The sequence below is a fragment of the Coregonus lavaretus genome (genome assembly GCF_964263955.1).
Source record: "Coregonus lavaretus genome assembly, contig: HAP1_SCAFFOLD_3257, whole genome shotgun sequence".
Classification (NCBI taxonomy): domain Eukaryota; kingdom Metazoa; phylum Chordata; class Actinopteri; order Salmoniformes; family Salmonidae; genus Coregonus; species Coregonus lavaretus.
In genome coordinates, this window is record NW_028165811.1 from 26,647 (window position 1) to 52,807 (window position 26,161).

Here is a 26,161-nt window from a genome sequence, read left to right on the forward strand (position 1 = left end):
CACAGAGCCAGACGGGGCCCTTTCTCCACAGAGCCAGACGGGGCCCTTTCTCCACAGAGCCAGACGGGGCCCTTTCTCCACAGAGCCAGACGGGGCCCTTTCTCCACAGAGCCAGACGGGGCCCTTTCTCTACAGAGCCAGACGGGGCACTTTCTCTACTTCCACAGAGCCAGAAGGGGCCCTTTCTCCACAGAGCCAGACGGGGCCCTTTCTCTACAGAGCCAGACGGGGCCCTTTCTCTACAGAGCCAGACGGGGCCCTTTCTCTACAGAGCCAGACGGGGCACTTTCTCTACTTCCACAGAGCCAGAAGGGGCCCTTTCTCCACAGAGCCAGACGGGGCCCTTTCTCTACAGAGCCAGACGGGGCCCTTTCTCTACAGAGCCAGACGGGGCCCTTTCTCCACAGAGCCAGACGGAGCCATTTCTCCACAGAGCCAGAGAGGGCCCTTTCTCCACAGAGCCAGACGGGGCCCTTTCTCCACAGAGCCAGACGGGGCCCTTTCTCTACTTCCACAGAGCCAGACGGGGCCCTTTCTCTACAGAGCCAGACGGGGCCCTTTCTCCACAGAGCCAGACGGGGCCCTTTCTCCACAGAGCCAGACGGGGCCCTTTCTCCACAGAGCCAGACGGGGCCCTTTCTCCACAGAGCCAGAAGGGGCCCTTTCTCCACAGAGCCAGACGGGGCCCTTTCTCCACAGAGCCAGACGGGGCCCTTTCTCTACTTCCACAGAGCCAGAAGGGGCCCTTTCTCCACAGAGCCAGACGGGGCCCTTTCTCTACAGAGCCAGACGGGGCCCTTTCTCTACAGAGCCAGACGGGGCCCTTTCTCCACAGAGCCAGACGGGGCCCTTTCTCCACAGAGCCAGACGGGGCCCTTTCTCCACAGAGCCAGACGAGGCCTTTTCTCTACTTCCACAGAGCCAGACAGAGCCTTTTCTCTACTTCCCCAGAGCCAGACGGGGCCCTTTCTCTACAGAGCCAGACGGAGCCATTTCTCTACAGAGCCAGAGAGGGCCCTTTCTCCACAGAGCCAGACGGGGCCCTTTCTCCACAGAGCCAGACGGGGCCCTTTCTCTACTTCCACAGAGCCAGACGGGGCCCTTTCTCTACAGAGCCAGACTGGGCCATTTCTCTACAGAGCCAGACGGGGCCCTTTCTCCACAGAGCCAGAAGGGGCCCTTTCTCCACAGAGCCAGACGGGGCCCTGGTCACACAGCAAAATATTTTGCCGCATATGCAACCTAATTGGTTGCACTTTAGATCCCTGGTAATAGAGGACAATTTAACCTTTCTAAAGATACCCTTTATGTCTCAACTCGTCAAATTGCGGAGAGCAGACACTACTAAAAACAGGAGTATCAATGAACACCATTCTGGATTATGTTCAGTTTGTCGCGCGCAGCATTGTGGTACCACTAGCAGCATTTTAGCCAAAGACTGTTATACCAGCTGTCTAGTCTGTTTTATAAATGTGCAATTGGCAACTCATTCTCATTCTGAGAAATTAGGTAGGCCATTTGATTTCAACATCTTAAAATGGACAGGCTAGCATGCTGTTCAAACAGCTGGAGACGGACAGAAGGGTGTGTTCATAACAATTCAACTGTTCTGCAGTGTTAGCTAGCAAATAGATCCATGTTGGCTAAACTTGAAATAGAAAAGATTAGCTGGCTACTCACTAGGACGTGGGCTTGTGCTTGAGAAATTGTTTATGAGACCTGTGTTCATTTTCTATAATACCTGATAAAATAAGGTAGTCCTTATTAGTGAATGTGCATGGTTCTGGTTAAAATTCTAACAAAAAGGGTATTTTCCATAGACAGCCTTGATAGCCAGATGAGTGATTATTGCAAAAAAAAATCAGGTACAACTATTTTGATAAAATAATTAAATTATTAGTGGGTCTTGTGGTTGTGGAAGGCTTATAGTTAGCCTGGGTATAATTTCACAAGCCCTGAATTCATTAGATTATTGCTGACTGTTTGAAATGTAGTATATTTGACCTTTAAAATGTACAACAAAGCTTATTTAGAGAAAACATTTAGAAAAATCGAGATATTGTAAGTCAGCCATAAGTTTAAGAAAGAAAATGTTTGCAATTTTCCCTTGGCTGTCAGACTGACAACATGCATTCTTCCTTAGGAGGAAGGAAGGAGCCGACGGTAATTGTCTGTGCTGCGCTAGGCTAATCATCGCTAATGAGATTACAACAAAGCCACACTCATCTAATGAAACCTGAACGACTAAGGTCATTAGTAAAAGGCTTTAGGCCCTCTGTTTAACCAACACAGGTCCTTATGGTTCATCCCAAATGGCACCTCATTCCCTATATAGTGCACTACTTTGACCAGGGTCCATTTGAATAGGATGCCATTTGGGATGCATCCTATCTCACTCTTTGCTGGTTGGTCTTTTCTGGTGGATAGCAGATTATTGGTCCATCTGTCATTGGGCTTCAGTGATTGGTTGACACAGGTCAAAGTGCATGACCTTTCCCAGACTGGCCACTGCCCATACCTTCACACTTTGACCCCATGACTCTACTTGACCCCGGTGTGACCCTGTTTGGCTCCTTTTGGAATGTATTGGGTAGGAGGAGGAAAGAGCAACAGCTGGGAGCTGGGAAATGTGTGCCTCTGCCCTGTCAGTGTTTCCTAGGGACGGGGAGATACCAGTATCGCGATACTCGTTAGTATATTGGCAAGGAAACAAAACACAAAGCGGGTTTAACTTCTATAGGAAAACAGCCCTAATTACATTTACATTTTGGTCATTTAGCAGACACTCTTATCCAGAGCGACTTACAGTTAGTGAGTGCATACATTTTCATACTGAAATACCTCACCTTTCGAGGATAACGGCACTGAGCCTTTTTCTAAAATGTTTAATGAGTTGGAGAACACATTGGGAGGGATCGTAGTCCATACCCCCATACAGAATCCTTCCAGATCCTTGATATCCTACGTTCGCGCTTATGGACTGCCCTCTTCAATTCAAACCAAAGGTTTTCAATGGGTTTCAAGTCCGGAGACTGAGATGGCCGTTGCAAAATGTTGATTTTGTGGCCAATTAAAATAATTTCTTTGTGGATTTTGATGTGGCCAGTTAACAATGTATTTGTGGATTCTGAAGTTGGAAACAAACACCATTATGTTGTCATCCAGTCACATTTTACACTCTACACAAATCATTAGGAACACCTTCCTAATACTGCGTTACACCCCCCTTTGCCCTCAGAACAGTCTCAATTTGTCCGGGCATGGACTCTACAAGGTGTCGAAAGCGTTCCACAGGGATGCTGGCCCATGTTAACTCCAACGCTTCCCACAGTTGTGTCAAATTGGCTGGATTACCTTTGGGTGGTGGACCATTCTTGATACACACAGGAAACTGTTGAGCGTGAAAAACTCCAGCAGCGTTGCAGTTCTTGACACAAACTGGTGCGCCTGGCACCTATTACAATACCCCGTTCAAAAGCTCTTAAATATTTTTGTCTTGCCCATTCACAAACAGACCTACACAATCCGTCTCAAAGCTTAAAATTACTTCTTTAAGCCGTCTTCCTCCCCTTCATCTACACCGATTGAAATGTATTTTAACAAGTGACATCAATAAGCGATAGCCTTCACCTGGTCAGTCTGTCATGGAAAGAGCAGGTGTTCCTAATGTTTTGTACACTCTGTGTATTGTCCAAGCTATAGCACACAACATTTTACATACAGCAGGTTTTTATTTAAAGGACCACAGAGTGGGCCGCTTTGTGTCCCCGTGTAGCTCAGTTGGTAGAGCATGGCACTTGCAACGCCAGGGTTGTGGGTTCGATTCCCACGGGGGACCAGTATGAAAAAAATGTATGCTCTCACTAACTGTAAGTCGCTCTGGATAAGAGCGTCTGCTAAATGACAAAAAATGTAAAAATGTGTCAATTTTTCCCCATGGAAAAAATTGGTGCAATACTGGTATCGTCACAGTCCTAGAGTTTCCCCTATCACTGTATAGAAGGGAGTGAGGCAAGGGCAGATGCAATACTGGTCTATCCAATACTAGACCTAAACCTCAGTTAAATAAATAAATACGACAATCAATCACCCATAGCCTTGAAGTAATTCTCAAACAGTCACCAGCCTATTCCTGTCTATTGAGCTACAGTCAGTATTATTCGGACTTATGAAAGTTCCATCTACCTCAACACCTTCACCAGTCCAGGTAGCTAAGGATCAAGACCAGGGAAATACCTGCCATTGTTCTGGTTTAAAAGCCTGCTACCTTCAGGGAACTGGCTGGTACCGATACATTTACATTTTAGTCATTTCGCAGACGCTCTTATCCAGAGCGACTTACAGGAGCAATTAGGGTTAAGTGCCTTGCTCAAGGGCACATCGACAGATTTTTCCACCTAGTCGGCTTGGGGATTAGAACCAGCGACCTTTTGGTTTCTGGCACAACGCTCTTAACCACTAAGCTACCTGATCCACACCAGATACTGGTACCGACAGCGTCTGGATGACCCCGGGAAACCCAGTCACCACACACTGTAACGTACAGTAGCAGCCACAGCCTGAAAGGGAACAACATCGGCACAAGAGGTTTAACTTTATGACCCTTTATCCACTCACAGGCTGAGAATGAGCGATGTCATGAGCGATGTCATGAGCGATGTCATGAGGCCTGACGGCGTAAGCGCGCAAAAGGAATGCAATGAAGACGGAACGGATCGACTTGTTCACACTGGCGAAGTAGGTTTAGGCTCGATGTTGAAATCATGAAAACTTTAAATTAGTCTGTTTAGGCCTACACCAGAAAATAAATTTTGCCTCCATGGCAAGTAGTGGGTGTGCCACCACAACGCGTTCAGTAGCCATCAGAGGAGACACAGCATGCTGAACCACACACACACTGAAGCATTGGCCTTAGGGCAATTCCACGGTAACAGAATGATGCTGAGACTTAAGCGTTTTTTTTCACTTTTAAAAAATGGACGCCAAACCAAAAACCAATGATTGCAAAGTTAAACACACCATACAACTCTACGCACACGGACTACGTTGAACAATTTCCACAGAGGATTTTACGACGCAAAGTTCGGTAACAGAATGGTCTGCGCTGTGCTGTTTGTGCCGTCAAGTCTGTTACCGAACTTTTGCATCTGCACTGTGTTTTTGAAAAATCAAATCTGTTCATGTGGAATTACCCTTAACATAAAAAGGTTGTGTCATTACCTCACTCAGGCTATTCAGAATGATGGATCTCAAGAGGGCTCCTTAGTGTGTGGAGATAGCTATTGAAAATGCTAGACACCAGAACACCCTGAAATCACATACATTATTTAATTTATGCTCTCCAGCGCAGTTTGGCAATTCACTCAAAAATATTGGCACTACCTCACTTATTCAGAGCTGTAGAGCGGCCATTTAGGTCCAGCTATACATGGAGTGACATAGCTTAACAGCTGTAGAGCTGTCATTTAGGTCCAGCTATACATGGAGTGACCTAGCTTAACAGCTGAAGAGCGGCCATTTAGGTCCAGCTATACATGGAGTGACCTAGCTTAACAGCTGAAGAGCAGCCATTTAGGTCCAGCTATACATGGAGTGACCTAGCTTAACAGCTGTAGAGCGGCCATTTAGGTCCAGCTATACATGGAGTGACCTAGCTTAACAGCTGAAGAGCAGCCATTTAGGTCCAGCTATACATGGAGTGACCTAGGCTAACAGCTGTAGAGCAGCCATTTAGGTCCAGCTATACATGGAGTGACCTAGGCTAACAGCTGTAGAGCGGCCATTTAGGTCCAGCTATACATGGAGTGACCTAGCTTAACAGCTGTAGAGCTGCCATTTAGGTCCAGCTATACATGGAGTGACCTAGGCTAACAGCTGTAGAGCAGCCATTTAGGTCCAGCTATACATGGAGTGACCTAGGCTAACAGCTGTAGAGCGGCCATTTAGGTCCAGCTATACATGGAGTGACCTAGGCTAACAGCTGTAGAGCGGCCATTTAGGTCCAGCTATACATGGAGTGACCTAGGCTAACAGCTGTAGAGCAGCCATTTAGGTCCAGCTATACATGGAGTGACCTAGCTTAACAGCTGAAGAGCAGCCATTTAGGTCCAGCTATACATGGAGTGACCTAGGCTAACAGCTGTAGAGCGGCCATTTAGGTCCCGCTATACATGGAGTGACCTAGGCTAACAGCTGTAGAGCAGCCATTTAGGTCCAGCTATACATGGAGTGACCTAGCTTAACAGCTGAAGAGCAGCCATTTATGTCCAGCTATACATGGAGTGACCTAGCTTAACAGCTGAAGAGCAGCCATTTAGGTCCAGCTATACATGGAGTGACCTAGGCTAACAGCTGTAGAGCGGCCATTTAGGTCCAGCTATACATGGAGTGACCTAGGCTAACAGCTGTAGAGCAGCCATTTAGGTCCAGCTATACATGGAGTGACCTAGGCTAACAGCTGTAGAGCGGCCATTTAGGTCCAGCTATACATGGAGTGACCTAGGCTAACAGCTGTAGAGCAGCCATTTAGGTCCAGCTATACATGGAGTGACCTAGCTTAACAGCTGAAGAGCAGCCATTTAGGTCCAGCTATACATGGAGTGACCTAGGCTAACAGCTGTAGAGCGGCCATTTAGGTCCCGCTATACATGGAGTGACCTAGGCTAACAGCTGTAGAGCAGCCATTTAGGTCCAGCTATACATGGAGTGACCTAGCTTAACAGCTGAAGAGCAGCCATTTATGTCCAGCTATACATGGAGTGACCTAGCTTAACAGCTGAAGAGCAGCCATTTAGGTCCAGCTATACATGGAGTGACCTAGGCTAACAGCTGTAGAGCGGCCATTTAGGTCCAGCTATACATGGAGTGACCTAGGCTAACAGCTGTAGAGCAGCCATTTAGGTCCAGCTATACATGGAGTGACCTAGCTCAACAGCTATAGAGCGGCCATTTAGGTCCAGCTATACATGGAGTGACCTAGGCTAACAGCTGTAGAGCGGCCATTTAGGTCCAGCTATACATGGAGTGACCTAGGCTAACAGCTGTAGAGTGGCCATTTATGTCCAGCTATACATGGAGTGACCTAGGCTAACAGCTGTAGAGCGGCCATTTAGGTCCAGCTATACATGGAGTGACCTAGCTTAACAGCTGAAGAGCAGCCATTTAGGTCCAGCTATACATGGAGTGACCTAGGCTAACAGCTGTAGAGCGGCCATTTAGGTCCCGCTATACATGGAGTGACCTAGGCTAACAGCTGTAGAGCAGCCATTTAGGTCCAGCTATACATGGAGTGACCTAGCTCAACAGCTGTAGAGCGGCCATTTAGGTCCAGCTATACATGGAGTGACCTAGGCTAACAGCTTTAGAGCGGCCATTTAGGTCCAGCTATACATGGAGTGACCTAGGCTAACAGCTGTAGAGCGGCCATTTAGGTCCAGCTATACATGGAGTGACCTAGCTTAACAGCTGAAGAGCAGCCATTTAGGTCCAGCTATACATGGAGTGACCTAGCTCAACAGCTGTAGAGCGGCCATTTAGGTCCAGCTATACATGGAGTGACCTAGGCTAACAGCTTTAGAGCGGCCATTTAGGTCCAGCTATACATGGAGTGACCTAGGCTAACAGCTGTAGAGCAGCCATTTAGGTCCAGCTATACATGGAGTGACCTAGGCTAACAGCTGTAGAGCAGCCATTTAGGTCCAGCTATACATGGAGTGACCTAGCTTAACAGCTGTAGAGCGGCCATTTAGGTCCAGCTATACATGGAGTGACCTAGGCTAACAGCTGTAGAGCGGCCATTTAGGTCCAGCTATACATGGAGTGACCTAGGCTAACAGCTGTAGAGCGGCCATTTAGGTCCAGCTATACATGGAGTGACCTAGGCTAACAGCTGTAGAGCGGCCATTTAGGTCCAGCTATACATGGAGTGACCTAGGCTAACAGCTGTAGAGCGGCCATTTAGGTCCAGCTATACATGGAGTGACCTAGCTTAACAGCTGTAGAGCGGCCATTTAGGTCCAGCTATACATGGAGTGACCTAGGCTAACAGCTGTAGAGCGGCCATTTATGTCCAGCTATACATGGAGTGACCTAGGCTAACAGCTGTAGAGCGGCCATTTAGGTCCAGCTATACATGGAGTGACCTAGGCTAACAGCTGTAGAGCAGCCATTTTGGACAGCTATACATGGAGTGACCTAGCTTAACAGCTGTAGAGCTGTCATTTAGGTCCAGCTATACATGGAGTGACCTAGCTCAACAGCTGTAGAGCTGCCATTTAGGTCCAGCTATACATGGAGTGACCTAGCTTAACAGCTGAAGAGCAGCCATTTAGGTCCAGCTATACATGGAGTGACCTAGCTCAACAGCTGTAGAGCTGCCATTTAGGTCCAGCTATACATGGAGTGACCTAGCTTAACAGCTGTAGAGCGGCCATTTTGGACAGCTATATATTCAACTCTGATGGAAACAAGACACCTCTTTACGGGAGTAGTGATATTGCATAGCTAGTTGTACCGGTGTTTGTGTGTCAGTGTTTCAATAGAAAGGTCCCCTCTATATTATTATTATTATTATTATATGCCTGTCAATTGACACCTAGTCCCTTTGAAAACCTCGTTAGCTACCGTGACATTCATGTTTTGGCAAGCGCCATCTGTTTTTCCTGATATGAACAAGCCTGTAAGTGAACTTTATCAAGAGTTACATTAGTACTCTGCCTACGTAAACAGTAGTGGGAAAACCGTGGCGGAAAAAACCGCTTGTTATGAGTACAGCATGTTACTGGAATGTGGCAGGACCGGGCCAAAAAAATCGTGCTGTAAATGGCACAACACCGGATCAACCCCAGGAAAAATGTGACAGGCATACCATTTACAGCTGTTTGTTTGTTTATTTGGATCCCCAGTAGCTTTTTCAGAAGCAGCAGCTACTCTTCCTGGGGTCCACAAAAACATGACAAGTAAAACACTGATAAGACTGAGAGACAAGGACAGTCACACAAATGTAAAATACAACAATATACAAACCATTCTACAACAACACAAATAGTGCGTGTTGGAGTGTGTCTGTGTCCCCTCACAGTCCCTGCCGTCCCATGAGATGTTTAATCTGGGTTTTTTAACAGTAATTTTGCTGTTTGCTGAGTCATTGGGAGATGGAATGCGATCCTGGCTCTGTAAAATACTGTGCATTGTCGTGAATGCGTTTTGGACATGGGGACTGTGAAGAGACCCCTGGTGGCATGTCTTGGGGGGGAGGGGGGGTATGTATGTGTATCTCAGCTGAATGTTATTTGATTATGCAGACAATCTGGAATTTTCATCACGGTAATATTTCTCATAAAAACTAGAAGAGAAGCAGTTCATCTCTCGTCAACCCTCAACCAGGAAAGACTGGCATGCATGTTGTTGATGTTAGTTATGTATGTGCAGTTAAGGGCAAGGCGTGCTGCTCTGTTTTAAGCCAGCTGCAGCTTTGCTAGGTCTTTGTTTGCTGCACATGACCATATTACCAGACAGTCATCAAGATGGGACAAGACCAGAGCATGAACAACTAGTACAGTTGATCTTTGTATCAAAAACAGAGAACATCTTTTTAGAAACAGACATACCCTTCCCCATCTTCACAACAACTTTGTCAATAGGACTTGCCCATGATAAGTGACCATCCAGTGTTATAACTAGGAGTTTAGCTTTCTCAACCTGCTCAATGGTCCCACCGTTTGTGCACAACTCCAGTTGAGGTTTAGGTCTTAGAGAATGTTTTTCAAATCATATACAATGCTTTTAGTGTGCGTGTGCGTGCATGTGTGTGTTTGTGAGAAAGGAGTGGGGCTCACTGCAAACTCTAGAGAGCAGATAGCTAGCTAGTTACAGTACTGCATTACATCCAAGTCCACCTATAAATTTACCTGGCTAGCTGTTTAATTAGCTAGCTAGCTAAAATAAGTGGGCAACGTTAGCTAGCAAGTCGTCTCCTAGCTTTCAAAATCCCTTCTCTCTGTAGGGTTTTCTGCAGTTAGCTTCACCCACGGCTGGCTCCATGCGCACAATTGGTCCAGCGTCGTCCAGGGTAGGGGAGGGAATGGCCGGCAGGGATGTAGCTCAGTTGGTAGAGCATGGCGTTTGCAACGCCAGGGTTGTGGTTTCGATTCCCACGGTGGGCCAGTATGAAAAAAAAAAAAAAAAAGAATAATAAAAAAAGAATAATGTATGCACTCACTAACTGTAAGTCGCTCTGGATAAGAGCGTCTGATAAATGACTAAATGTAAATGTAAACTACAATTCAAACGCTTAGGTTTTAATGTTTAGAAACATCAGTAATCATCGCTTGCGAAACGGTTTTCGGAACATTTGGCCCTTGTCTTTCATATCAGCGAGAAATAATAAATAAATAAATAAATAAATGAAAAGATACACTTACTGTAAGAGGTCCATACGCTGCCTGCCTCCAGCTGACAGACTAGATACACTTTCTCCCCAGTTACACATACACACAGGTGTTCGGAGCATGCTAACTAGATAGATACACTACCAGTCAAAAGTTTGGACACACCTACTCATTCCATGGTTTTTCTTTTTTTTTTAACAATTTTCTACCTTGTAGAATAACAGTAAGATATCAAAACTATGAAATAACACATACGGAATCATGTAGTAGCCAAAAAAAAAAAAAAAAAGTGTTAAACAAATAAATCAAAATATTTTATATTTGAGATTCTTCAAAGTAGCCACCCTTCGCCTTGATGACAGCTTTGCACACTCTTGGAATTCTCTCAACCAGCTTCATGGAATGCATTTCAATTAACAGGTGTGCCTTGTTAAAAGTTAATTTAATGCGTTTGAGCCAATCAGTTGTGTTGTGAGGTAAGTGTGGTACACAGAAGATAGCCCTATTTGGTATAATACCAAGTCCATATTATGGCAAGAACAGCTCAAATAAGCAAAGTGAAATGACAGTCCATCATTACTTTAAGACATGAAGGTCAGTCAATCCGGAACGTTTCAAGAAATTTGAACGTTTCTTCAAGTGCAGTCGCAAAAACCATCAATCGCTATGATGAAACTGGCTCTCATGAGGACCACCACAGGAATGGAAGACCCAGAGTTACCTCTGCTACAGAGGATAAGTTCATTAGAGTTACCAGCCTCAGAAATTGCAGCCCAAATAAATGCTTCAGAGTTCAAGTAACAGACACATCTCAACATCAACTGTTCAGTGGAGACTGCGTGAATCAGGCCTTCATGGTCGAATTGCTGCAAAGAAACCACTACTAAAAGGACACCAATTATAAGAAGAGACTTGCTTGGGCCAAAAAACACGAGCAATGGACATTAGACCGGTGGAAATCTGTCCATTGGTCTGATGAGTCCAAATTTGAGACTTTTGGTTCCAACCGCCGTGTCTTTGTGAGACGCAGAGAAGGTGAACGGATGATCTCCGCATGTGTGGTTCCCACCGTGAAGCATGGAGGAAGAGGTGTGATGGCGCTTTGCTGGTGACACTGTCTGTGATTTATTTAGAATTCAAGGCACATTTAACCAGCATGGCTACCACAGCATTCTTCAGCGATACGCCATCCCATCTGGTTTGGGCTTAGTGGGACTATCATTTGTTTTCAACAGGACACCTCCAGGCTGTGTAAGGGCTATTTGACCAAGAATGAGAGTGATGGGAGTGCTGCATCAGATAACCTGGCCTCCACAATCACCCGACCTCTACCCAATTGAGATGGTTTGGGATGAGTTGGACCGCAGAGTGAAGGAAAAGCAGCCAACAAGTGCTCAGAATATGTGGGAACTCCTTCAAGACTGTTGGAAAAGCATTCCTCGTGAAGCTGGTTGAGAGAATGCCAAGAGTGTGCAAAGCTGTCATCAAGGCAAAGGGTGGCTACTTTGAAGAATCTCAAATATATTGGGATTTGTTTAACACTTTTTTGGTTACTACATGATTCCATATGTGTTATTTCATAGTTTTGATGTCTTCACTATTATTCTACAATGTAGAAAATAGTAAAAATAAAGAAATACCCTTGAATTAGTAGGTGTGTCCAAACTGGACGAGCACCGTTTGAGACTATCCTATCAACTGGACCTGAAGAACTTTAATATCCTGTTTCCTGAGTCGTGGCTGAACAAGGACACGGATAATATGCATCTAGCTGGTTTTTCTATGCATCTGCAGGACAGAACGGCAGAGTCGGGTAAGCTCAAGGAGAGAGGTGTGTGTCTCTTTGTTAACAACAGCTGGTGCGAAATCTCTAAGTCGAGCAGTGAATTTCAAACACTGATTCAACCGCAAAGACCAGAGAGGTTTTCCAATGCCCCGCAAAGAAGGGCATCTATTGGTAAAAATTTAAAAGCAGACATTGAAAATGCCTTTGAGCATGGTGAACTTATTAATTACACTTTGGATGGTATATCAATGCACCCAGTCACTACAAAGACACAGGCGTCCTTCCTAACTCAGTTGCCGGAGAGGAAGGAAACCACTCAGGGATTTCACCATGAGGCCAATGGTGAATTGAAAACAATTGGAGTTTAATGACTGTGATAGGAGAAAACTGAGGATGACAGAGAGAAAAGAAGGAAGCCTGTACAGAATAAAAAATATTCCAAAACAATGTGTCAAAGCAATTCACTTTATTTCCTGAATACAAAGTGTTATGTTTGAGGTAAATCCAATACAACACATTACTGAGTACCACTCTCCATATTTTCAAGCATAAGTGGTGGCTGCATCTTGTTATGGGTATACTTGTAATCGTTAAGGACTGGGGGGGCTTTCAGGATAAAAAAGAAACAATGGAGCTAAGCACAGGCAAAATCCTAGAGGAAATCCTGGTTCAGTCTGCTTTCCACCAGACACTGGGAAATGAATTCACCTTTAAGCAGGACAATAACCTAAAACACATGGCCAAATCTACACTAGAGTTGCTTACCAAGAAGACAGCGAATGTTCCTGAGTGGGCGAGTTACAGTTTTGACTTAAATCTGCTTGAAAATCTATGGCAAGACCTGAAAATGGGTGTCTAGCAATGATCAACAACCAATTTGACAGAGCTTGAAGAATTTAGAAAATAATAAAATGGGCAAATGTTGTACAACACAGGAGTGGAAAGCTGTTAGACTTACCCAGAAAGACTCACAGCTGTAATCGCTGCCAAAGGTGATTCTAACATGTATTGACTCAAGGGGTTGAATACTTATCTAATCAAGATATATTAGTGTTTTATTTTTCCTGTTAAATTTTTTTATGTTAGCATTTTTCTTCCACTTTGACATTAGAGTATTCTCTGTAGATCGTTGACAAAGAATGACAATTAAATCAATTTTAATCCACTTTTGTAACAACATTTTGAAAAAGTCGAGGGGTGTGAATACTTACTCAAGGCACTGTATAAAATCAAATCAAAATATATGTTAGTAGTTTAGCGCCATATTTTTATGGTAAAATATGGGTCCACATTTTTTTGGGATGGGGGACGTGGTCTAATAAGATAACATATGGAATTGTTTTAAGAAGGTCATACCAAGGATCATTTAGCTATTTGATTTTGAATGTTAGGACAAAAAAAACAAAAAAAAATGAAACATTGAATTTGACCTTTCTGCTATTAGCCCATTGAAACGCATTGAATAACACATTTATACATGGAAAAACAGTTAAAAAAAAAAACTATCAAAAGGAAGTTTGTTTTAAAGTAGCCTCTATGAATGGGTTAGTCTCCAAGCCATCATCATGTCTATCCATTTGTAGCATAGCGCTAATACTGCAACAGTTTCTGACAGCGCGAACACTTTCCCAACAACCACTGGTGGTGCTAGTCAACTAGCTCCCATACATTAACGTGGCCTTTTTCTTACCTTTTTCCTGATTAAACGAGATAATCTCCTCCTCCTTTGGATTGGAAACCTGGGTTATTATAGACGTGTGGTCCATTGCGACGCGATGGTTATTCCTTTTTGGTTATTTTTTTATGTTTGTTTGCTTGTTTTCTACAAGCAAGATGTCCAGCTAGTCCTAGTCCACAAAGGTTAACGTTAGCTACCGTAGCTGCCTTGCTAACTGTGTTGAAATGGCAGCCGGGCCCTAAACTAGCTAGCTAGTGTAACGATGGCCAAATGGACTGAGACAGGACACAGGAGGGACTACATGTAACTAACTAGTGGTTTAAACGCAAAATACCACCACTTGTCAAACGCTGGGAATACCCAAATTTAGAAAGCAACATCCAAGAACAGCATGGGCAAAACAAACTCCCAACGTTGAACTAAAAATAAGAAAACGTTGCTAACGTCTGGCTAGCCACTAGAGTTAGCCTTGAACTGGTCAGTGTTCAATTCCACATAAAATTGACGTTGACTGAAACGATGAAAAAGCCCTCCCGCGGTCGCCTCCGTCAAGTTTCAATACGAAAGTGGGCGAGTTCCGATAATCCCGTTTCTTGAACTCTCATTTTCAAAATAATTGTATCCCCTCTACACTCTTTCCAACATGGAGGCGTCGTGTGTATTTGATATTCATGAAATGGATCACAAGCTAGCAGCGCTCAAGTGGGAGGGGGCGGTTTCTAGGAACCCCCTCCCCTGGATCAAAAATAAAACCTCCGTAGCTACGGCTGTATCAACATACCACTTTGGGTCAATGATATTTGAGTCACTGCCTTATGAAATGTTGCTTCCAAATTTATTGACAGTCTATGATTAATGGCCAGTACATCATAGCTTCTGCACAATTTAGGTCAGATTCCAGCTAATGCATGAATTGGGTAAAAAAAAAAAAAAAAGTCAGGGGGTATCATGGAGATGTCCATGTTGACACAGATCAATATTTTACCTCAAGAACTCTACTCCACCTGTAAAAACGCTTGTGAATGTTTTTCTTTCAACAATTGCATATGGAACCTTGAGATGGACGGATGGGTCCACAATCAGCTTGGACCCAATCAACAACACTGGACCAATCTATCTGAAATGACATGGGCGCCATCTGGTGGCCGAAGTGTTCAATTGCATCAGAAGCTGCCTTTTGGCATTGCTCTCACGTTACCGACACATCATTTGAATGCCTTCAGAGCTGTGTAACCTATCTCTGTCTGTGTGTGGGTGGAGGTTCAGTGTGGAGGCTAAATTTGGGTTAGATTCCAGCTGAGGAGCGAAAATACACAGCAGTTGGGCCTGCCAGTTGCATAGTACACTTTGTTTGTGTATACAGTATATATATATATATATATATATATATATATATATATATATATATATATATATATATATATATATATAGAGAGAGCAGCCTATGTTTTAATGTTTATTTACACATACTTTTCTTATCACTGATGGCAAATACTGTTTAATGAATGCATCAATAAAGCTAGATTCCATGACCCCATTTGTGTGTGTGCATGTTATTCATCAGTAAAGCATGAAACAATTGATCATCACAACGGACCAAAGTCCTCGTGGCCTCTTCCGCTCTCTGTAGACCAGCGCACTATATTATTCTTAACAACCTATTATTGATTGCTGCAGGTTTTATGGATTTATGACCTTTGTATTGAGCATTTATAGATTTCAATTCTGCAGCTCCTCCTATAGGTTACCATCCTCTTGGTCTCCCTGAGCCCCTCAAACAGCTCACAAGAAACACGTGGATGGTGGTTCCTATAACTTTGACCATCTAAAATTATGAGTATAAACATTCATTGACATTTTATTAATACAATTCTATTGCGAGGACAACATTACTTCACACAGTAGAATATACATTTTTTTAGAAGTCTTCCTCTAGTGATCACAGATGTTAACGACACCCTATACCACTGACTTTTTTTTTCTCCTGTAGATAGTATGCTTACTTACTTACTTGATTGTGTATTTCATATTTCCTATTCTTATTTCTCGTGTTTTTTTTCTAGCAATACATTGTTACTGATTATTGCATTGTTGGGTTTTGAGTTTGCAAGAAAGGCATTTCACTGTTCTTGTGCATGTGACATTAAAACTTGTAAACTTGAAAAACACCTCTAGGCTACATCTCGCTGTGTAACAACCTATTACATTAAATGTAGTTATATTCTGTTCTGTTTAATTCCATTATATTATATTTTGTTATGTTATATTATATTCTAACAGTTTGTCCCGACCAGTTTGCCCTGCCTGCCCAGTGCCTCAAGCTGATGAGGCTAATGGTATGGACAGACGGGGAGGACGATGCACATTATCTGGTTGGTTCACAGCAGGCCTCGTCATTTGATAGTGGTGATGATAGCACATAGGCTATACCCAGAGCCGTACTGTACATAGCCCTATGGGTCTACTGAATGTACCAGGGTACACCCTGAAAACAATACTTCATGGCTATAGTACATTTTACATTTTTACCATACGCTCTTATCCAGAGCGACTTACAGTTAGTGAATACATATTTTTTTATACTGGCCCCCCGTGGTAATTGAACCCACAACCCTGGCGTTGCAAACGCCATGCTCTATCAACTGAGCTACATCCCTGCCGGCCATTCCCTCCCCTACCCTGGACGACGCTGGGCCAATTGTGCGCCGCCCCATGGGTCTCCCGGTCGCGGCCGGCTGCGACAGAGCTTGGATTCGAACCAGGATCTCTAGTGGCACAGTTAGCACTGCGATGCAGTGCCTTAGACCACTGCGCCACTCAGGAGGACGTAGCCTGATAGCCTGGGTTTATATATGGATAGCCAATAAACATGGAACATTATCTGAACCAGAATAAGGGTGGGTATTGTGGCTCCCCAGTAGCCAGAGGTAAAGGCTATCACCCATCAGTTATAATCTGGTGAGGGAGACTTGAGTAGCCTAGACATGTCTGGTATACAGTTATCTGGGTATTTGGTGTCTAGTAGCCTGTGGTAGTTACAAACAGTGAGATCTTCATTCAATACCCACTGGGCACAAACTGGTTGAATCATTGTTGTTTCAACGTCATTTGTCAACATATTGTGAAGTGGAATCTACGTGGAAAATACATTGGATTTGAAAAAAAGTAATCAACTGTTGTTTTGAGGGTGAAATTTCAACCACAAGATTATGTCATCATGGTAAACAACGTCAGATCTATATCCACTTTAAAATATATATATATATATATATATATATATATATATATATATTGGCAGCGCCTCCTACTGGAGAATTGAATCTATCTACAGCTACCCTTTGGTATCCCATCCAGGGTCCTAACCAAGCCCAGCCCAGCCCAGCTATGATATATGTCACTGACTACTACCAATGTGCTATCGTGAGAATGATTGTTCAGGGTTCTCCACTTAAAAACGAAATAGATTCACTGTTACTATTGAAGTCATTCCAAAGGTTAGGTTTAAAAGGGCAAATGAAATGTGACCAAACATTATCACTCATGTATTATCAATGATGCTATTTAGGCCTGTATACCATTTGTAAAGTCGTCAACAGCTATTTGCATTTGTATTTATTATTGTTTCAATTCAACTCATAATTTAACTAAACACAGAGAAGACAAAAGAAGGTCTAAGACCCCCGTACTCAACTGGCGGATCGCTGTCCAGATCCGGACCCAGAATGGGGTCAATACGGACATCGGGTCACGACTACAAAAAAAAAAAAAACGTGGTCAGGCTTCGACCCTTGGTATCATATAAACACAAAGAAAACATGGAAAAATGTGTAGAATTGTAAGGGTTGGTGTGAGGTGTGACACAGGTGCGGTGCAGGATAGGCAGTAGGCAAGGATGGTGAAACAAGGATCTTTACTGGTGGTCCAAAGACCAGGATACAAAACAATGGACTACACACGAAAACAAATGAGGAGCACATAGGTCTCCAAAAAACAGACTGACAAAAAACAATACGAAATACTAACTTTGACTGGAAAAACACAATGACACAGGGAGAACACTTCTCGAGTACCTGTAACTCCGTCACGTGATCTGACACGTACTGCTTGACATCAACGAACTAGCAGAGAAAACTGAGCAAGGGAACACAGGGAAGTGAGGGCATAAATACACAGGTGAATCAGATAGACACAGGTGACACCAATAGGCAGATAATTAGTCCCGACTGTGAGTGAGGAGGTGCCTATGGTTGGAACTGCGACCCACTCCTGTAACAGTGCCCCCCCCGACGAACGGCCCAAGCCATTCACCTAGGCACCTCCGGGTGGAGGCGACAGAATGCTGTATCTGCCCTGGGTCCAGAATGTCCCTCCTGGGCACCCCGGACCGCTCCACCAGCCCATAACCCTCCCAGTCCACCAAAAATAGGAGACCCCTCCCCACCCGCCGGCAGTCCAGGATCGGTTCACCGTAAAAGCCGGATGCCCTCTGATGAGGCGCAGCGGGGGAACAGGATGAGGAGGGGGAGCCAGGGGACAGGTGGTGACGGGCTTGAGGAGGGACACATGGAATGTGGGATGCACCCGCATGGTGGGGGGAAGTTGCAGACGGTAGGTCACTGGGTTGACTCACCGGACCACTCTGATTGGCCCGACGGAACCGCCGCCTCCTTCTCTTGCTCGGGGAATAGGGGCGCTTGGGGGTCGGAGCAGCCCTGCCGCGGGCTGACGTGAGCTCTTCGTGCGTGCGCACACCGGGCAAGCAGCCACGAAGGCGCGCATATTCCCCTCAGCAGATGCCCACCAGAACCTTCTACGCACGAACTCCAACGTCCTGTTGCCCCCCCCCCCCCGGATGGCTGGTGAGGTAGGACGCGTGCGCCCACTGAAGCAGTCAAGAGCGCGCAGCCTTGGGTACGTACATCCTTCCCGATGGACCTCCCGCCCGGATCGGGCTCCCGCCGTAGCGCTGCTCTGACCAGCCTATCAATTCCCCACGAAACTGGGGCAGCCATCAGGGCATTGGGGCCAATGGGGTCGTCCCTCATGGCCAGCGTCTCCGGCCGGTACAAGGAAAGCCATCGACCTCGTGTGGGATATAGAAAAGATGTGTGATGTATAACAACACAGCGATGAATTATACTGGCCTTGCATCCCTGGTGTCCATACACTGGTTCCATATTGATTCCACCCAATCAAAAAAGTAGTTTGGTAAATGATGCTCTCAGACTTTTTCTATTAGAAATTTATAGCAGTTCTTCAAAATTGCAGTAGTTCTGATAGATCCATCAAGTAAATGTCTTGATGAGCTACTTTGAAATGCACTGCAATTCAGGTGAATTTCTTCATGTTGGCCCTCGTTCCCCAGAATAATGCAGTGGCTAGGTACGGCCTAAGATTCCATTAACTTGTGCCGAAAGAAATTCATGCCTTATTTTGTCTTAACTGAAGTCGATATGGAGATTCCTAGGTTTGTCCTTTCTAGTTAATAGCGCAGTCATACGGCCTGTGAGGACGTAGGCCCTTGGCACGCCTCTTACTAAACTCCTCCCCCAGATCCCAAAACTCCTGGGGAAGAGGTGAGGACTGGTAGGTGGTCTGGGACGGTGGTTTGGGCTGATGAGTGGTCGGTGGTGACCCGAACAGGACGGGGGCGGAGCCTCCCTCCAGGATGAGCCGCCCCGTGTACCAGTCTATCCGGGGTGGTTGTGGCCAGCCAGGGGTGCACGAGGACGAGGGGACAATGAAAAACTGGATACACTCCCATAGCCTGGACAACACCCTGTCGTTCTCCGCTAACATCAAGGCGGTGACCCGATCCTGTAGGTTCATGCTCTACAACATTCGGAGAGTACGACCCTGCCTTACACAGGAAGCGGCACAGGTCCTAATCCAGGCACTTGTCATCTCCCGTCTGGATTACTGCAACTCGCTGTTGGCTGGGCTCCCTGCCTGTGCCATTAAACCCCTACAACTCATCCAGAATGCCGCAGCCCGTCTGGTGTTCAACCTTCCTAAGTTCTCTCACGTCACCCCGCTCCTCCGCACACTCCACTGGCTTCCAGTTGAAGCTCGCATCTGCTACAAGACCATGGTGCTTGCCTACGGAGCTGTGAGGGGAACGGCACCTCCGTACCTTCAGGCTCTGATCAGTCCCTACACCCAAACGAGGGCATTGCGTTCATCCACCTCTGGCCTGCTAGCCCCCTTACCTCTACAGAAGCACAGTTCCCGCTCAGCCCAGTCAAAACTGTTCGCTGCTCTGGCACCCCAATGGTGGAACAAGCTCCCTCACGACGCCAGGACAGCGGAGTCACTCACCACCTTCCGGAGACATTTGAAACCCCACCTCTTTAAGGAATACCTGGGATAGGATAAAGTAATCTTTCTACGCGGGCCCACTGAACCCTGACGGGGAGAAAAGTCCAGGCATCTCAGGAGTTGGGGTTTCGGTTCCAGCTCGCTAGCACCCCTCCCGATACCAGCGAGCCCTCTCCAGGCATGAGTCGCCATGGTGACCTGCGTGGCCGCAGTACTGGCAACGTCCCTGGGGCAGACACCTCTGCCTCTCCATCCGGGAAAAGCGCGCCGCACCCAACTGCATAGCCTCCTCCTGAGGTGTCTCCTCCGTGAATCAGCGGAAAGCCTCTGGGCTGATAGGGAGACTCGGAGGCGAGCCTTGCATCATGCCTCTCTCGTACACCCTCTCACAACGCCGATTGTCCACCCGCACCGAGAGGTCGACAAGGCCGTCCAGTTGCTCAGGCAGCTCCCTGAAGGAGAGTTCGTCCTTCATCCCCTCCGATAGCGCCTGCACGTACAGGACGACCAGGACGGCCTCCTCCCATCCTGCCTCTCGAGCCCGGGTCCGGAACTCCACGGAGTAGTCCGTCACTGAACGGTCACCCTGCCGACAAGCAGTATGAAATACTAACTCTGACTGGAAAAACACAATGACACAGGGAGAACACTTCCCGAGTACCTGTAACTCCGTCACGTGATCCGACACTGACACGTACTGCTTGACATCAAGGAACTAGCAGAGAAAACTGAGCGAGGGAACACTGGGAAGTGAGGGCATAAATACACAGGTGAATCAGATAGTCACAGGTTACACCAATAGGCAGATAATTAGTCCCGACTGTGAGTGAGGAGGTGCCTATGGTTGTCGGAGGATGACACCTAGTGGGTGGCTCCGGAACTGCGACCCACTACTGTGTTCGGTATTACTGCACTGTTGGAGCTAGAAACGTAAGCATTTCACTGCACCTGCGATAACACCTGCAAAGTATGTGTACACGACCAATAACATCTTATTTTATTTGATAGCATGCATAGGTATTTGCAGGTCTGTCGAGATCTTCACAATTGGTGTAATAATCTGCGCAGAATCTCGAATGGCATTGATCACTTGCACCATGTAGTTTTAATGTAATCTCAACTGCAATCCAGATCATTTGGTTTAGCTATTTGATGAAGCACAGTGATAACACAATCTGTAAATATAAATAAAATATCTGACATTGTGTATTCCCATTTGAACTTTGCTGTGCTTTTTAAATGTTTGAAAGCGCAGTGATAGACATTTGGGTGACAACTAAACCAAAAATCAGACATTGTTTTTCCATTGGAATTTGGTTGTGCTTTTAGATGGTTGAAAGCATAGTGATAACACATTGGAAATTCAACTAACTTTTGGCTGTCTTTTTGAGTGGGTGAATATAGCTGGTAATCTCATTGATCAACGTCTCAACCAAGTATTACCCAATTATCCACGTTGAAATGACACGGTGTGTCCAGTGGGTAGCCTATCATTGTAATATGTGAACATTCATGTAGGCTACGCTTTCTGGAATATGATACAGCAGAACCATCATCATGTCAGAGTAGGCTACGACAGTCTCCATTCCATTCTCTCTGCGCTGAGGAGCCTGCGTCTGTTTTGACAGGCAGTCAGTGGACCACCTCTCACTGCGGCGCAGTTCTGAAAAATATAAATATATCCCCGCAGAGTGGCACCCCCACCCCCACCCGCACCCCCACCCCCACCCCCACCCTCCCTCCGGCGTCTTAGTTCGCAAAATCCTCAACTGCTTCGGCTGGCTATCACAGGGGGTACGGCACCGGCGTTACCAAAAGCAGGGACGGATGAATTAGAAAAACAAAACGCCTTACCAACCCAATCCCCTTTTACTTATTATTTTTGGGCATTTTTGGGGAGAGGGACAGCAATAAACCTTGTATCCTGTCCTGTGGCTGACTGACAGTGAGAAGCGGATAGAAAGGTCAGTAGAACAGGTGCACTTTCTCATGTTTTTGCGCTATCGGATGACTGTGACATAATCGCAAAGAAATACCGTAGAATTTTACTGCAACAATGTATCATTACATGCTGGCAGCGTAGGAGGTTTTGGAACAATAGACCTACTGCTAAATAGCGTTTAATTTGTATGCAACACACTCCGAGCCGAAGCTGGAGTTCTTCTTGGGCATTAAAAAGATATTGGCAATTGGGTTTGTTATTCCAACTCCATGTAACTCTTTCAACTTGGTGCAGTGTGGTCATATAACCCTGTTTTTAATGCCAGCACAGGTGCATTATTCTTCCAACTATAGCCATAATATAAACATAGCCTAGGCCTATAGCTAGTTGTGTATTCCAGTGCGCCTTTCTTGGTCATTTTATGCGATGCTAATTTACACTGTGGTGTGATTCCCCGATGCGTCTCAGTGCAGATATATCACGTAGCATTGCAGCTGCTGTACCATGGCAGAGAGAGTGAGAAAGATCAACTGCTAGGGCTAAAATAGGAGAGGAGGTAGGATTGCTCAGCTGACAGTGCTGATTCTGTGGATCTCTGAGCAGGGCAGTCTGTGAGGCGTTGCAGTCCAATTTAGAAAACTGTCTCGGCCACTCTCACTGACTGTCCCTCCAAGGCTTAACAGGAAAATAGCATTTATTTTATTTATTTTTTATTGAGAATGTTTAGTGTTCTTTATATGACCAGCATTTCTAGGGATCCAACTATCAATGTTGGCAAATTGTTCATACATTACCACTGTCACCATTACCACTGTTACCATTACCACTGTTACCATTATCATTGTTTTCAATTTAGAAACAGTGTGTGAAACAATGTAGGCCTACAGTTGAGGTTGATAAGGGAGGACTATTTTCTTTTCAAACTGTACAAGATATTATGTATTGCAATCATGGCCAGTTACAGGCATAAGGGACATCGGCGGTCAATTAGGGCCCCCGGCCAATAGGGGGCCCTGACCCAAAAAATGTAATCACTTTTTTAAATAAAACAATTAGGGAACTCAGGGTCTCAATTTACAATAGTAGATTATACAAGGTGCGAGTTCGACATTTGGTTGTGCATCAGCATTGTTTCTCTTGTTTTGCTTTGTTTTGTCACTGAATTAGCCATGCCAGCTAACAATTTTTTGATTGGTACATTTTTACATTTCAGTCATTTAGCAGACACTCTCATCTAGAGCAAATTACAGTTAGTGAGTGCATACATTTTTCATACTGGGCCCCCGTGGGAATACGAACCCATAACCCTGGCGTTGCAAGCGCCATGCTCTACCAACTGAGCTACAGGAGGCCTGAGCCAGTTATCTAAACTTGTAGTAATCATGGCTGAATACAGACCCGGCACGGGCCCACATACATTTTGTTAGTCACTCTCACTCAGATCACTAACATGGCATAAGTCATGGCAGAATGTGTAGAATTGCAGGAAAGTAGCTTTAAAACTGCAAAACATTATCTCTGCCCCATGGCAAAATAAATAGAATTGCATAACATTTCTTATAAAATTGCAAACATTTTTCTCTGCCCTATGGCAAAACGTGTAGAACTGCAGAAAACTTGCTTTAAAACTGCAAAAATGTCTCAGAATTGCATGAAATATGTTGTCAAATTGTCTCTACGCCTCATGGAAAAATGCGTAGAACTGCAGAAAATGTGCTTTAAAAAGTAATTTGTTTCTCTCCGTGGTCAAGAGGGGGGCCACTAAAAAAATTTGCCCACTCGGTTGGGAGGGGCCCCCCAACCAAATCTCGCTAAGGGCCACCAAAAGGCTAATTGTTATGATTGTAATTATCAACAAAGATCAAAGTTATGCAAACAAATAGCTTCTGTGGCTTTTTAACCTTTATAAGACTAGGTTTAGCATTTCAAGTAAAGCCACAGTTCCTAAGTTAGATGGCATGTTAACCGTAGTTCATGTTCCTGTGTAGCATTTTGACAGAAACAGAATACGTGTTACATACAGCGCCTTCAGAAAGTATTCACACCCCTTGACTATTTCCACATTTTGTTGTGTTACAGCCCGAATTTAAAATGAATAAAATTGAGATTTTTGTCACTGGCCTACACACAATACCCCATAACGTCAAAGTGGAATAATATTTGTCTACATCTTTACAAAATTAATTCAAAATGAAAAGCAGAAAAGTCTTGAGTCAATAAGTATTCAACCCCTTTGTTATGGCAAACCTCAATAAGTTCAGGATTAAAAATGTGCTTAACAAGTCACATAATAAGTTGCATGTGAGTGATAATAGTGTTTAACATGATTTTTGAATGACTACCTCATCTCTGTACCCCACACAATACAATTATTAAGTCCCTCGGTCGAACAGTGAATTTCAAACACTGATTCAACCACAAAGAGCAGGGAGGTTTTCCAATGCCTCTCAAAGAAGGGCAGCTATTGGTAGATTTAAAAAAAACACACACACACACACACAAAAAACAGACATTGACTATCCCTTTGAGCATGGTGAAATGATTAATTACACTTTGGATGGTGTATCAATACACCCATTCACTACAAAGATACAGGCATCCTTCCTAACTCAGTTGCCGGTGAGGAAGGAAACCGCTCAAGGATTTCACCATGAGGCCAATGGTGACTTTAAAACAGAGTTTAATGGCTGTGATAGGAGAGAACTGAGTGTGGATCAACAGCATTTTAGTTACTCTGCAATGCTAACCTAAATGACAGAGTGAAAAGAAGGAACTAAAGTAATACTTCAAAAAATGTGGCAAAGCAATTAACCTTTTGTCCTGAATACAAAGTGTTAGGTTTGGGACAAATCGAATACAGCACATTATTGTGTACCACTCTTCATATTTTCAAGCATACTGGTGGCTGCATCATGTTATGGGTATGCTTGTAATCATTAAAGACTGGGGAGATTTTCAGGGAAAAAAATAAACGGAATGGAGCTAAGTACAGGCAAAATCCTAGAGGAAAACGTGTCTCACTCTGCTTTACACTAGAGACTGGGAGATGAATTCACCTTTCAGCAGGACAATTACCTAAAACACAAGGCCAAATATACACTGGAGTTGCTTACCAAGAAGACAGTGAATGTTCCTGAGTGGCCGAGTTACATTTCTGACTTAAAGCTACGTGAAAAGATATGTCAAGACCTGAAAACGGTTGTCTAGCAACGATCAACAACCATTTAGAGCTTGAAGAATTCTGAAAGATAATAATGCAAATGAGGAATAAGTCAAGGGGTGTGATGCTTTGTGAAGGCACTGACAGCAGAACCACAATGTAATACAAGGCTTAGTCCTACAGTTGTCAATGGTTGTTTTTTTCGGTTTTTATTGCACCTAAACATCTTTATGCTGAAGTAATGGAATACATTCATTTCTTTGCTTGTTCACATAAAAATTAAAAAGATCAGTCTCCTATTTTCAACATTTGAACTGAGTACTTTGTGGCTTTCACACAGGATGGTTGAAATGGTCAAACAGATATTATGCAACGCGTGCATTTCTGTGACAGTGACTGAGATAGAAGCTTGCAAAACACATTATGTTCATGAACAAGATTTACTATGGGGTGTTTTTGTGTTTCGAACCACTACCGACTGGTATTACCGAGAATAGTCAACATCTCCTTGAGGTAAATTATTCTCCAAAGCAGGTCAGTATTATAATTACATTCTCTCTCTCTCTCTCTCTCTCTCTCTCTCTCTCTCTCTCTCTCTCTCTCTCTCTCTCTCTCTCTCTCTCTCTCTCTCTCTCTCTCTCTCTCTCTCTCTCTCTCTCTCTCTCTCTCTCTCTCTCTCTCTCCCTCTCTCTCTCCCTCTCTCCCTCTCTCGCTCTCTCTCTCTCCCTCTCTCCCTCTCTCTCCCTCTCTCTCTCTCTCTCTCTCTCTCTCTCTCTCTCTCTCTCTCTCTCTCTCTCTATAATGCCTATTATCAGTTTTAGCCTGTCCTAATATCCTCCATTCCCTCCCCTCAGGTCCCCTGTGTGTGTTTGGTGCTAGAGAATTCACC

The 26,161-nt window shown here is 44.8% G+C and overlaps 1 protein-coding gene across 1 annotated transcript in view; it reads right to left on the reverse strand.

Annotated features, from left to right (window-relative positions):
* LOC311115455 (CTD small phosphatase-like protein) overlaps positions 1–14,513 on the reverse strand; it is a gene marked incomplete at its 3' end in the record, with an annotated part of 39,171 nt that extends 24,658 nt beyond the window's left edge. Inside the window, exon 1 of the mRNA XM_084190634.1 lies at positions 13,865–14,513. Within this exon, the coding sequence (XP_084046760.1) occupies positions 13,865–13,940 (76 nt within the window). The remainder of the gene's footprint in view (positions 1–13,864) is intronic.
* Positions 14,514–26,161: the final 11,648 nt, after the last annotated feature.